Source organism: Diadema setosum, chromosome 22 (genome assembly GCF_964275005.1).
Source record: "Diadema setosum chromosome 22, eeDiaSeto1, whole genome shotgun sequence".
Lineage (NCBI taxonomy): Eukaryota > Metazoa > Echinodermata > Echinoidea > Diadematoida > Diadematidae > Diadema > Diadema setosum.
Window position 1 is genome coordinate 421,227 of NC_092706.1, and position 14,150 is coordinate 435,376.

Here is a 14,150-nt window from a genome sequence, read left to right on the forward strand (position 1 = left end):
TTATGCAGTCAGCTCGAGCCACCGCCCACCAGCAGTGGTCAGATTTACCATCATAAGTTTTGAAGTGATTTCAATGCGTCGATATCGTTTTGAATTACTAGCTACCTTGAAGGAAAGTGCTATACTACAACTGTAGAAGGGCATCGAACCAATGACAAGTGAATAAATTAATACAGGAATAGATTAAAATAGACATAGGTCCTTATAGCTGAATGAATACCGGTAACCGATAACAGATTCATAAAGATTTGAAAAAAAGTAAACTGATCTGCAATGAATATGTGGAATGAGAAAAAAAAAAAACCCAAACAAGAATACTACATGGGAGTAATGAATTATCGTATTTCATTTCCTGTTACCGGAAAGAAAGGGGCAATTATATTAATTTACACTCTCAAATCAAATGCTGGTATGCTTAAATCAGCTGCCTGCTGATCGTGAGAATGTACGTATTTAGGAACGTCGTGCTTTCCGGAGATTATATCTACAGCGTGTCCCAGAAGAAACCGAGTTTCTTGCAACTTTTACGATCTAATCATTAATTTGCTTCGTGAGATGTACATGAATGGAAAATTATGATTTTCTGCTTTTATTTGATGCACAACTCAATGTTTATAGTGAGTTGGAACAATGGGCAGTATGGTGTATATCAAATTCTCATTTGCACGCGCAAATGGTGACGTTGAGTGGATTTGTCAGACTTCCACCTTTATGTTCTTGAAAAAGTTCATAACCCAAACATCCATGTGTTCTTCTTTTATATGATAACTTATGCGTCAATGGATAACTCGTGCTATAGAAAAAGTTGCATGAAAACATGTTTCATTTCTACAGATTCTCCGGATAGCCGAAAAACAAGCGAGCTTTCCCGACTAAGCACTAGACAATGGACTCATGATCTGCTCGACTGAATGGGGGGGGGGGGGGTATTAAAAGAGAATGCTGTATGGGGACGGAAAGCCTTTTGTTGTAATTTACTTGAAATAACCTATGAGACTTGGGAAATTGAAGACTAATATTGTGAGTATTTTCAGGCTGTATTGAGTCCAAAGAGCTAAGAGAAATCAACGTAACAATAATGGAACAAATTTCTATGATTCTGTATTTCGAACTTCTCTCAATGTTTCCATGTCTCACTCCATTTCACAGGCAAGCGTGGTTCATTGGTCCTTGATTATCCTTGATACGATTCTGAAGTTTTTGAAGGGGCAGGCGAAGCAGAAAGGGGGTTGGTAATGATGATGATAATAATAATAATAATAATAATAATGATAATAATAATAATAATGATAATAATAATAGTAATAATAATGATAATAATCATAATGATAATAATAATGATAATTATAATGATAATAATAATAGTAATAATAATGATAATAATCATAATGATAATAATAATGATAATAATAATAATAATAGTAATGATGATAATAATGATAATGATAATAATAACGATAATAATAATAATAATAATAATAATAATAATAATAATAATAATAATAATAACTGCATTTATATGGCGCTTCATACTGGTTGTTTCTAAGCGCACTGGTGCTATTCAAACAAAAAGACTAAAAAACACAATAGCATTAGCAAAACCAGCATGACAGTAACAAAAGAAGAAGAAAAAATGGTACATCACCTTTTAATCACTGAACTTGCACTTCTAATTTTTCAAAGGTACAAGCGCATGGCAGAAAGTCTTCTTTTTAGCTCGGAAGGCTTTTTTGGTAAGCTCATGATCATGTGCTAAATAAATTTACAATGCTTTCCACAACCAAACCGTCTGTAAGGTCCCCTTCCATCCCTCCCCTCCCCCCCCCCCCCCCCCCATGTTTGCCTAAATTCGTTGAAGTATGATCGCGACAGTCCACTCATCGCGAGTCGACAAACCGCTGGTGCCCCCGAAAAAAAAGGGGGAAAAAAAAAAAAGAGTCCCGACGAAATTGGCAAACATGAGTGGAACCGTTTACAATGGTTGGCGCACCGCGCAAAGTCATGGTCAAAGAGGTTCTATTAACATGTAATAGAGTGCGCGCTCGCATACAGAAGCGGGCCAAATTGAAAACCACCCGCCGCCATTTTCAAAGAGGCAGAAAGGTACAGTGTATGCTCTTTGGTATGGGAGTACTGATTTCACATATTACACGTATATGTCACTTAGAAACATCAGACCACATACAACACACACTCCCACACACATACAACACACATTCCCACAAACACCCACACACATACGCACACACATGTACACACCAAACCACATTTTTCAAATTCCTACATACACACACAAAACACACTGGGTGTGTTGTGTGTGTGTGTGTGTATGTATGTGTGTTGGAATTTGAAAAAAATGTGGTTTGGCGTGTACATGTGTGTTTGTTGTGAGTGTGTGTGTGTGTGTGTGTTTGTTGTCAGGTGTGTGTGTGTGTGGGAGTGTGTGCTGTATGCGTGTGGGAGTGTGTGTTGTATGTGTGTCTGATGTTAGTGACGTATACTAGTATTATGTGAAATCAGTACTCCCATACCAAAGAGTATACACTGTACCTTTCTGCAGTCTTTATTATGTAGTATGAATGCATGAATGCCTGTTTGGCATTTTTGGCTTTAATATTTAACACATTAGAGCAAGTCCTTTTTTCATCAAAACACGTATACTGTGTTGAGAATGTATCTCACTTATAAAATCCGGAGGCATATGGACAAATATTGATTTTCCTTAAAATTAGAATGATTTTTCCAACCCAACCCCATGTTCGAAGCTACTTTACGTGTATTACTATAGGCGCTTCCGGGTTCGGGCTTCTGGTAGTCGACCTCTTTCGTGCGCGCGCGCCACTGTTCAATTGGCCCCGTTTTCATTTGTATGCACTGAATGGTGAGCGCTTACTCCATTACATATACTGTAGAACCTCTTTGGTCATGGTGCATAATGCTCGAGGTCGTTCCGATGTCAACTGACAGCTGATCGACCCACTTCCTAGGCCTGCATTATGTCGCGCGTGTGTACCGTGTATTATACGTAAGGCCTAATCTGTTTATGTACGGTATTGCCACAGCTTCGGGGATCTCTCTCTCTCTCTCTCTCTTTCCACCTCCCCGGTATACCGTACATGCCCTCACCGACTTTATTTCCGTGTGGGATGTTGCTAGTACACACTACAGCAAGGCAGGCCTGGAGTGGACCAGGGAGGTGAGACAAAACAAGACTACCTCAAAATGGCGTGCTCTCATAATACAGGTAGATGCAGTAGCATTTGATATTGGTTATGAAATAACAACGACGGCCATGGTGGTGAGGTAAGGGTTAGGGTAAGGTGTCTGCTGATGGTTGGTGCGTTGCAGATGTCTAGTCCTAATTCTCTAGCAGCCAAGCGCATGACAGTGCTAGAATACGGAAAAAATATCTTTATCGTAATACATAGAGTGCTGCAAGAAGTTGTTGTTGTTGTTGTGGTGGTGGTGGTTTAAGCAGGAACTATTTTCCAAACAGCATAGGCCTACATCACATAATTTTTTTAGGTCATGTCGCACCACAGGTACAGGATGCATTTGAATGTCAGTAGTCGTACGTGAATAGTACGCACTCTAGTTAAAGCATCTTGCATGCTCTGTGCTTTTATCACTCACAGCAGACAGAATTCCTGAGAATGGTCTGCCCATCTTTTCATCTGATGTTCCTCCAGGTGTAAAGGAGACATGTTATGAATATCGAGGTGTGGTTGTACCTAACCACATGACCCCTCGCGCCTTAGCGGCTTTGGAAAATTTCGAAGTTCGACCCGACGACACGTTTGTCATAACTTATCCGAAGTCAGGTGAGTCATGGGGGAGGGGGATGTATACACGTACGTCTCTGCTGATATTCACCAGATACCAAAATACTACGGTGGACCTGTATTTCTGTTGTTACTTCTATTAATGCATACACAGTAAAGGGGGCGGATCAGGAATTTCGTAAGGAGTTGGTGTAAACAATATTTCTGGTGCTATACTTCCGGGTTTCATCTCATTTTTCCTTTTCATTTCTTTTGTTTTAACAAAAAATAAAGAGGGGTGCACACCCGGTGCGGCCCCCTCTGCCTCTGGATCTGGAGTCGACAGTAGGCACGCACCTACACGTGTATCAAAAAGCCCATCTGTGAGTGTTTTGCTTAGAATTTAAAGCGTATTCCAGATATGATGTCCTTCGTAATCGACTGTGACAATAAACAAGCACCTTTATTAAAACAACACAACATAGCAATCATACTCTAATTCAACATGATTATGAGAAGATTCCCAGTCAACTCAGCTCAGGAGGGGCGCGTTATTGTGTCATTTTGTGGAAATACACGTGTATACTTGGTTATTAATCTAACGAGGAGACGCATCTAGTTTTCCTAATTTTCGAACAAACTTTCAAACATGGATAAACCATTGCTTAACTTAATTAGACTATAATTGTGTATATTAAAGCACTATAACTGTTTGATTTGTACTATATCTCTATCTCTTTGTTTTCTTATTTTTGTTGTATGTGTGTGTGTAACAAATGTTTTCTAATATAACACTTTATATATCTTTTTCCACCAGGTACCACGTGGATGCAGCTGATAATGCTGCTCGTTCTTAACGAGGGAAACGTTGCAAAATTAGAAGGGAGACATGTAATGCTCATGGTTCCTTTTCTGGATATAGTCGACGTATCGAATTTTACTGATGTAAGTATCGTTCTTAATGTCTTCATATTAGCGTTATTAGATTTTTTATCTGTTGGATAACAGACCCTCATACACATCATCTTTCTTAAAAGTCAAACGCGTTGAGCAGAAAGTGAAAAATCACGGAAACAGGAGAATTAGGTGCATACAGTTATTAGAAGACTTTGAAAAAATAGTACGCAGATCTCAAATGTTTTCATAAAAAAACCCGAAAAGATTAATAATAATATCTGCGCACTTTAGATTTGTTGAAACCTTTTAACACGTATTAGCCTTGGCTTGTCGATCTGATATCATTTATCAACCAATAATTCCTCAACTATTTTCTGAGATCTGATTTATCCATTATGCTACTGTTTCTCATATACTGTGAACCGATGTTTTTCATTACTGAAGAACTTTCATTAATTTTGCTTTTTACAATACTTTTCCTCAGCTCAGCAAAGCTCCGCCACTGGCTGACTATGCGAAAGACATGCCATCCCCACGGATTTTAAAGACCCACTGTCTTCCCGACTGGCTGCCTGTGGCTATTAGGTCCGACAACCCCAAAGTAAAAGTCATCTACGTTGCAAGGAATCCAAAGGACTCCGCGGTATCTCTCTACCATTTCTGTCAATCGTTGCGGTATATGCCGTCCTACGAGTCTTGGGATGAATTCTTTGAGCTGTTCATCGCTGGAAGAGGTTAGACGTATAGGTCTAGGGGTTAGTACAACAGAAACATTATACACTCATGAAATCAGTAGCATGCTAACGAAGCTGCAAAACATGATTCCAACTGGAAGTGTAGAATTATAGCCATGAGATCCATTAATCAATTAATTAATTATCTTATGAATTAATCAATTAATTTCTTAATTAGATCATTTATTTATCTATCTATATATTTGTTTATAATTCATTAATTCATTCATTTATTCTGTCTTTTTTAAAAGCAGGGTTGTCTAATTCCGTGCTACAAGCAAATCCTTTACTTAACAAAGTGTGCACAAAAGGAAGTGAACATAGACATGATACAAAAAAAAGCATAAAAAAAAACGAATGATACTATGGTATCTAACTACCTATAGCTAGTGCCATGGGTGTAATTTCATATCAAATTAGAAATCAGTGTTGTCGCATACGTCTCTTAAATGTCTTCAATGCGGAGGCTGATCGAGTAAATATGAATGACGTATGGAATAGTTATACTTGCAGCATATGAAAAGGAGTATTTCTTATATTCAATACTGTGTTTGGGTATGTGTCATTGGCAAGAAAAGGGCATGTGAGGGAGAGATAATGAACTGGATGACGTACTAATAACATCATCTATATAAAAATAATCTTTTTTTTTTTAACTTGCAGCCAATGTTAAGAAATGGCGAGTTAGTGATATGGAATTAGACATTTTTAGTAAAAGTTAAAAAACGGGCAGCATAATTTTGCAGTTGTTGAAGTTTTTGGACATCTTTATTTAGACAGCGAATTTCAAAAATCAAAATGAGAAAAAATCAAAGCATGGATTAGCATCTCAGCTGCGGAGTTGGAAAAACAAGAAACTTTCGTATGAAACGTAATTTTGCAAGGAATATCTAACATTCCGTTGAACTTGAGTTATATGACCTCAAAAAGACGTTTTCTGGTAATTTTAATTTACACCCTCATTACGAGCTGTTTTTAATGAAAGGATATATTGTTTGAAACCAATATCGACATGAAATGATTGATAATCGACCTTACTTAACACGTGCTTTGAACCCAACGACAAAATCTTAGATCATCATCATTTAGGTTATGGTCACTGGATACAAGCCAAATTTTCGGGGATTACAGTGGAGACATGATAGCTTAAATAGACAGATATAGAGTTGTTGTTGTTGTTTGTCATCTAGATATGAATCATTCCTGTGTCTTTTCAAACAAAAATAGTTAACTACACCAACAGTACACCTTCCTTATATACAAACATCAGTAATCTCAGTATATCTGTAAGCTCATGAGTGGGGTCTGTTTTGCTTTTTACGCACATTAAATTATTTTCCTACCAAGTACAGACACATGACTATGGTACTGAGCTTATGTTCTTTTTTCTTATACCTTTCTTTCATAATCTCGCTTGGTTCCTTCTCTGTTTTCCCTGTTTGTTTATCTATGATGTAATCGCTTTATATTTAAATGTATTATAAATTTTTTGGAAATTGAAAGATTGATTTGAATTGAATTGAATCTACAGTGTTGATTTTTTTTTTTTTTTTTTTTTGTAGTATGAATATTTTGTGGAACATTGTACATAGTACCTGAATAGTGCAATTCTCAATCTTTGGCTGAACATTCTGTATGCAGTCCGCAATATCTAAATATTTTGGAGCGAAATGAGAAATAATGAAGGTAATTTATCTATCTTTTCTAACCGTATCGTTGCAAACAATTTGATGGTAAATGTTGTTATTCAGGGCCAGTCGGATCCTGGTTTGAAAACGTCCTGCCTTGGTGGAGAAGAAGAAATCATCCCAATGTTCTCTTCCTCAAGTACGAAGATATGAAGAAGGTATAATAATTATACATGGCTTTATAACACAATACAACGATACATGTACCGTACAAGCTAATCATTGAAAGTATACAGTTTTCATTCAATCGAATCGGATGGTTACATGAAGTATACGCTTTCACACATACACATACACATACACACACACACACATACACATACACACACACACACGCACACACATACACATACACACACACATAAACACAAGTACACACACATACACATACCCACACACACGCACGTACACACACATGTATGCATCCACATACATTGTGCACACACAGAAGAGAGTAGGGAAAGAGAGAGAGGGAGGGGGGGGGGGGGAGTAGAGAGAGCGAAGGGCAGGTCAGCATTCTCGATGCAGGGTGAAGAAAAAAGAACAACAATTCCAAACAGTCAAACTAATCATGGGGTGCATATGAGCTAATCAAATATTTCTTTAGATTACTAGAGAATGATTTCAGACTAATAGAATCTTTTACATTTTTCTCGAGGGAATTCCAAAATTTTGGGCCAAGTGATACTCTTCTGTTTGACGAGTGGGGTATTTAATTGAATATTGAATATTTGTATTCTTATTAAACATATTTTCAAAAACTAAAGGAAGTGAATTATTATGCAAACTGTACATAAATTGACCAAGGTAATAATAATACAAATCCCTTACTTTCAAAACCTTATTCTCCACAAATAATCCGTCAGCATGGGAATATCATTTTGGAGGTATTACATATTACTCGAAGTGCTTTTTTTTTTGTAACAAAAATAATCTATCCAAATAAGTTGAATGTGTATTTCCCCATACTATAATTCCATACATTAAATGAGGTAAAATTAACGTTGAATATAACATTAACAACGTTTTAACAGGAAAACAAAACTTTACTTTATTAATTACACCTATGTTACTGGAAATTGTGCGGCATATACAATCTATATGTTGTTCCCAAGAAAGCTTACTGTCTACAGTTACACCAAGAAATCTAACGGAATAAACCTGTTTTACCACTTCATTTTCAAAAATTATATCATGTGGCAATTTATCAAGAGTATTACTAAATAACATCACATTTGTTTTCTGCAAATTAAGCGATAATCTATTTGCTCTTAGCCATTACATTATCTTGTTCAAATCTACATTCATAATATCAACTAATGTATGAGGATTTGAATGAGAAAAGAAAAGATTAGAATCATCTGCAAATAATATAAAAGAAAGAACATTTGAAGATTTTGGAAAATCATTGATGTAGATAATAAAAAGTAACGGCCCTAGTATACTTCCTTGTGGAACTCCACAATCAGCTGAAGATTTTTCATTGTTTATACAAACAAATTGTTTTCTGTCTTTCAAATAGCTTCTGAACCACTCCAAGGCCTTCCCACGTATGCCATAATGATTAAGTTTATAAAGAATAATAATAATAATAATAATAATACACAACATTTATATAGCGCGTTATTACATAAAATGTCTCTAAGCGCTATGGGAAAAAGAAAACAATAGAATGGGAAGAAGAGGAAAGGAAAGAGAGAAAGAAGAAGAAAGTACAGTTTCAGTAACGGTATAAGACATGAGACACAGTCATAATACTACTCAATAAACAAATACGTTTTTAACATTGATTTAAATTTGTCTACTGAGTTTGTTTGTTTCAAGCATTCAGGTAAACTGTTCCAGAGTTGAGGTGATGCTGACTGAAAAGCTCTAGAACCATAAGATTGTGTATTGACAGGAGGAGGTATTAAGAGGAGGTATAAAGAAGAATGTCGTGGTTAATCGTGTCGAAGGCCTTGGAGAGGTCCAGGAAGATTCCTGCAGTATGTTGAAACTTATCAATGGCTCGAGATACTTTTTCAGTGAAAGATAATATTGCATGTGCTGTGCTATGTTTCTTGCGAAATCCAAATTGATATTTTGACAAAATGTCATTTCTATTTAAGAATTCTATAACTCAAGAATATATTATCTTTTCTAATATTTTAGATATATTAGGCAAAAGAGAAATAGGTCTGTAATTATTCGATTCTTCCTTATTACCCTTTAAAAAATATTTATGTTTTCATATAAACTGATAATACATATCTTATTACATAAGATATGTATTCTTTAAAATATCATTTAGTGCAAAGAGAACGATGTTTGAATAAGCGTGGATAAGCGTTGATGGTTCCCATGTATTTGTATGGCTTTATTTAGGTACTTTTTTTTTAACCATTCATTTCTATTACTACCTGCACTTCCCACAACAGCATCACATAGTCGTGTTTTTTATCTATGCAAATGTTTCTGGCATTTTGTGTGTGTGTGTGTGTGTGTGTGTTGCAATGAATGAAAAGACATATTTGTGTATATTGTTCAACTGAAGTGTAACAGGAGGATGGTATTAACAGGTGGAATAAGGATACAAATGATCTGGAAGATTTAGCGCACAACAGGTTGCAGAAAAAAAGATAAAAATGTTTTTTAAAAATATGATGCTTATTTTCTTGAAGTATTTAGTAATTTGGTTAAATACAGACCAAAAGGCATCAACAGAGGTGAACGTACATTTGGATTGGACCCTTTTATAGTATGTAATAGGTAACTTTGCATCACATATCAAACAAACAAGATGAAAAGATAAGTGTAAGAGAAGTGCTACGAGCTTTCCATATTGAAAACCAATCATTATATTCATAATCATGATTGTTTCTCTTAGAATTTCTAAGTACTATCAAGGAGGCAGGTGGTTCATAATATTCTCGACTCTTTCTTGAGAAACAGCCCTCTCGAATGACGTGGAAAATAGACTGCGTTCTGATATAGCATGTTCCTTTGACGTAATTAGACGTAGAGGTCGTATATTCTGGTATTATCAATTTTGTCAGGAGTATTGCTACGATTTACATTATAACTTGTAATTTCAGGATCATCGTGGGGCGGTAGAACAGGTGGCAAGCTTCATGGGGAAGTCCCTCTCAGATGACGTCATAGACCGTATCGTTGAGGCCTCCACCTTCAGTGCAATGAAGAAGAGCAAGAGTGCCAATCCTGACTGGCATTATATTCCAGCTGGCCTGACTACGAGAGACAGTAGCACCAAAGTTGGATCGTCATTCATGAGGAAAGGTACGCCAGCTGTAGAATGGTTGCACATGTAATGATTCCAAAACCTTTAGACAAAATATCTTTTTCTCATTTCGCCAAGGCGGGCATTTCATGTGCGCCTGCATCATGAAGATAAAAATTACACCTTTACCTTTCCGACTATACTAGCAATCAATTAACTAAAGCTGGTATCCTCACATAAAAGGTAAACTGGAGTAACGCAACTGATTTATACTCCATGAACGATCGCACCTGTTGAGTCTTTGTGACATTTCATCTAAAACTCGTATACATTCCAGCGTGCATTGTCGACGCATATCACAGTTTGTGGGAGTAAGATCTTTTCAGGTGTATTTAGCTTCACATTTTCTTTTTTTGGGGTTAAAAACAATTTTTTCTGGTTTAAAGTTATTGTTCAAGTTGGTTAAAATGTTGTGATCTAGCTAAATACGTATGCTTTTTCATAAAGTAAAAGTACAATTGTACATGTAGTTACAAATCACCCTGCTTTCAAAGAAAGGATTATAAGGAATGAAGGATATCACTGAAAGTCAAAAGGAATAAAAAATAAATAAACAAGAGAGTAACAAATTGGGGCACAGTGCTAGTGACAAGAAAATTACATGCAGTTTTTGTTATTCGTTATGCTGCGTGGGATACCATAACGAAAGAAATGTAGAAATGATACCCTGCTTTAGTAAGAATTATTACATTGGAAAATAAAATATAAAAAAATATCAGTAGTAGTGTTATCGTTTCTATCTTATGACCATACGGTGATAAAACTTTGAAGTAGCATGTTGCACTGCTGTTTTAGTTTCTGTTTGATTTGTTTGTTTGTTTGTGTTTTTTTTTTGTTGTTGTTGATGCTACTGGGAACATCAGTGTTGTGAAGGGGAAAGGCACCAGTGTCCCTACAAAAACTTGATATTTCTCGATAATCTTATGCGACTGCTGGTGATAGAGGGATGCACGATGTTTGTAAATTTGTCCTCTGTTGTAAGTGGCATCTTCAAAGTTAAATGATAATTGTAAATTACTTGTGATATACATGTTTATCTTTTTTTTTTTTTACAGGCGTCATCGGAGACTGGAAGAATTATTTCACAGATGAACAGAACCGCCGATATGACGAACTCTACGCCAAGGAAATGGCTGACTCAGGGCTCGAATTTCAATTTGAATAAACTTTATCGTTGATATTTCTCTTTTCATCAAGGCTGTCAACGCTTCTTTTATGATACCATTGTCGTGTTTATATACGTTTTAATTAGGTTCTCAGAATTGGGTGACATTAATGCGAATTTGTGTTCGACAATTGTTTCGAACTTTGGACATGTATACACTGTATTTGTTAAACGGCATCCATAGCCTGTCGATGCAACCATTGAACGCCACCGTGTATTTCGTAAATTGGTTAATTTGAATGGTACGTTGATAAACATTGTATGCTCATGGAACATATATCTATATTCTATACGAAAATATAGAAGACATTATGCAAATTCATTGGAACAGCATGAAAATGGCCTCTTCCGAGATACTTAACTTACAATGATTGTTATCATTAACCCCATCCCTATCCCGAATACTGAGGAAAGCCTATGGAAGTTCATATTACAATGAGAAATGGGGAGGAATGGACAATAAACTATTACTCAAATGAATAAAATTTCAACTGAACACTAGACTGAATCCCATGTCCTATCTAATAATACATGTGACACCAAACTTCGCCATGTATGGTACACGTATGTGCCACGGTAGTTTGTCTTCATGAGAAACCCGGTAAATTCGAAATCATTTCGAAGCGCCCTTGTCAAAATTTATTTTCCTTATGCTTGTTTTCTCCATATACAGTTCAAATCAAACACAAATGTTGCATCAGTCTAAAATGCGTTAAATGGTTAAAGTTAAACGACATTTCAAAATCAGTAACTGACTTTCATCCGCCCTCCTACACACATACACACACACACACACACACACACACAAAGACATACACTCACACTTGACTTGACCAAAGAGAAACAAGCCAACAAAACTTGGAAGAGAACCAAATGGTTTGAAAAAAAAACCCCCAACTATTTAACAATATTTCGCAGAGAAGCAAACCATCCAACTGACACGATGAAGGCGACTGTTAAATGACACAAATTTATCATTTTTGTTTTAGGCAACTTTATGAAGGTTACGCCCTGGTATATACTGCGTAGTTTACCATGAAAACTATTAAAGGAGAAATCCAGACCCAATATAAGTGGGTCTGATAAGAAAAAGTAAAATATTACGAGCTCAATGGTACAATTTTGAGCTAAATTGGATGAAAAATAAGAAAGTTATGACATTTTGGAGTTTCGCTAATTTTTGAGGAAACAGTTCTTGAAAAGTCGATATGAATATGCACATGGCAAAGTGAGCATGTCATCCCCTCACAACTTGCCATATAGTTTGTAAATAAAATTTTGAAATTTCCAGTTTTTCATTCAGATGTAATTATGCCCAAGGCTCAAATCCTGATATATCTAACTGATCACTATTCTGAAGTTACTCAACCAGGAATAACATAATGTCTCAGACTTCAATGACAGAAACATTGATTTTTTTTTTCTTTTTTTTTTTTTTACACGATCAATGGAAAATTGTGAGGGTATGACATGTCAGCTCACTCATTTGCATATTCATATCCACTGCACAAGAACTGTTTTGCAGAAATTAACGAAACTTCAAAATTTCATAACTTTTTTATTTTTCATCCGATTTCAGTCAAAACTTATCGTAAGATTTTACTCTTTCTTATCAGACTAACTTATTTTTAGACTGGACATCCTCTTTAAAGTTACCTTCCTTAATCTTCAAATTTATTTTGTTTTCTGCACATTTTGATCTGCACCTATTAGTCAACTAACTAATGTTTTACAGCAAACAATTACACAATATTCTCATGTCAAATAATGCAGTCCCTACCAAAACCGAATGTGTACTACTATATCAAGAAGTATAAACAATAGTTACAATGTAGAATATTTGTCAATTAGCGGTAGTTAGAAATTGTGAAAAGTGATATATGCCAATTAGTCAGAACTGGTGAAATTGTGCATATTTTGCAATCATAATGTTAAAACAGCATGCAATTATACAACATTCAATGAATTGTAATTCACTTTTAATGGTATCATTCACACCAAACCAAACGTCTTCTGTTATATTGAACTTATCGTATATGGTAAAATGGCAGTGTTCATGATAACAATGTGCCAAGTAGTCAGATATGGTAAAATAAAGGCATATTTTTGCAATCACTACTTTTAAACACGAGTCAAAACACCCAATACTCAATAAAATTACAGTCAAACCTGCCTTAGTGTCGACCTGTCTATAGCGGTCACCTGTCATATGCGATCATTGACAAATCCCCTCTGAGAAAAGCCATGTAAAAGACGCTGTGTATAGCGTCCACTAATTCTGTTTCCCGCTGCAGACTTTAAGCTGTCTATAGCGGCCACAGACCTCTAGGGAACCACAGCCGAGTCAGCAACTAAGCATGCTATTCTACTTTGCAGCCGTGCCGGTCATTTTTGGGTAAAGTTCAGTACAACGCGACAACATTGAAATATAAGCATTGTTTAGTGCACAAAACCCACTTCTGCATACGCTCAGATACATGTAAAGATGCAAGTATTAAAGACATATACAACAATGATAAATGTACATGAAGGCAATGCACAAAAATGTCGGATAACCTGTCTACAACGGCCACTTTTTTTTCATCTCCCTTGAGCGTTCGCTATAGACAGGTTTGACTGTACTTTCTC

At 36.0% G+C, this 14,150-nt stretch overlaps 1 protein-coding gene across 1 annotated transcript; it reads left to right on the forward strand.

Moving 5' to 3' along the window:
• Positions 1 to 3,744: 3,744 nt before the first annotated feature.
• On the forward strand, positions 3,745 to 11,522 carry LOC140245093 (sulfotransferase 1C4-like). Its single transcript, XM_072324691.1, has 6 exons — positions 3,745 to 3,821; positions 4,579 to 4,706; positions 5,143 to 5,392; positions 7,144 to 7,238; positions 10,155 to 10,356; positions 11,413 to 11,522. Exons 2-6 carry the CDS (start codon positions 4,590 to 4,592, stop codon positions 11,520 to 11,522), a joined length of 774 nt encoding a protein of 257 aa, XP_072180792.1. The 5' UTR covers positions 3,745 to 3,821; positions 4,579 to 4,589.
• Positions 11,523 to 14,150: the final 2,628 nt, after the last annotated feature.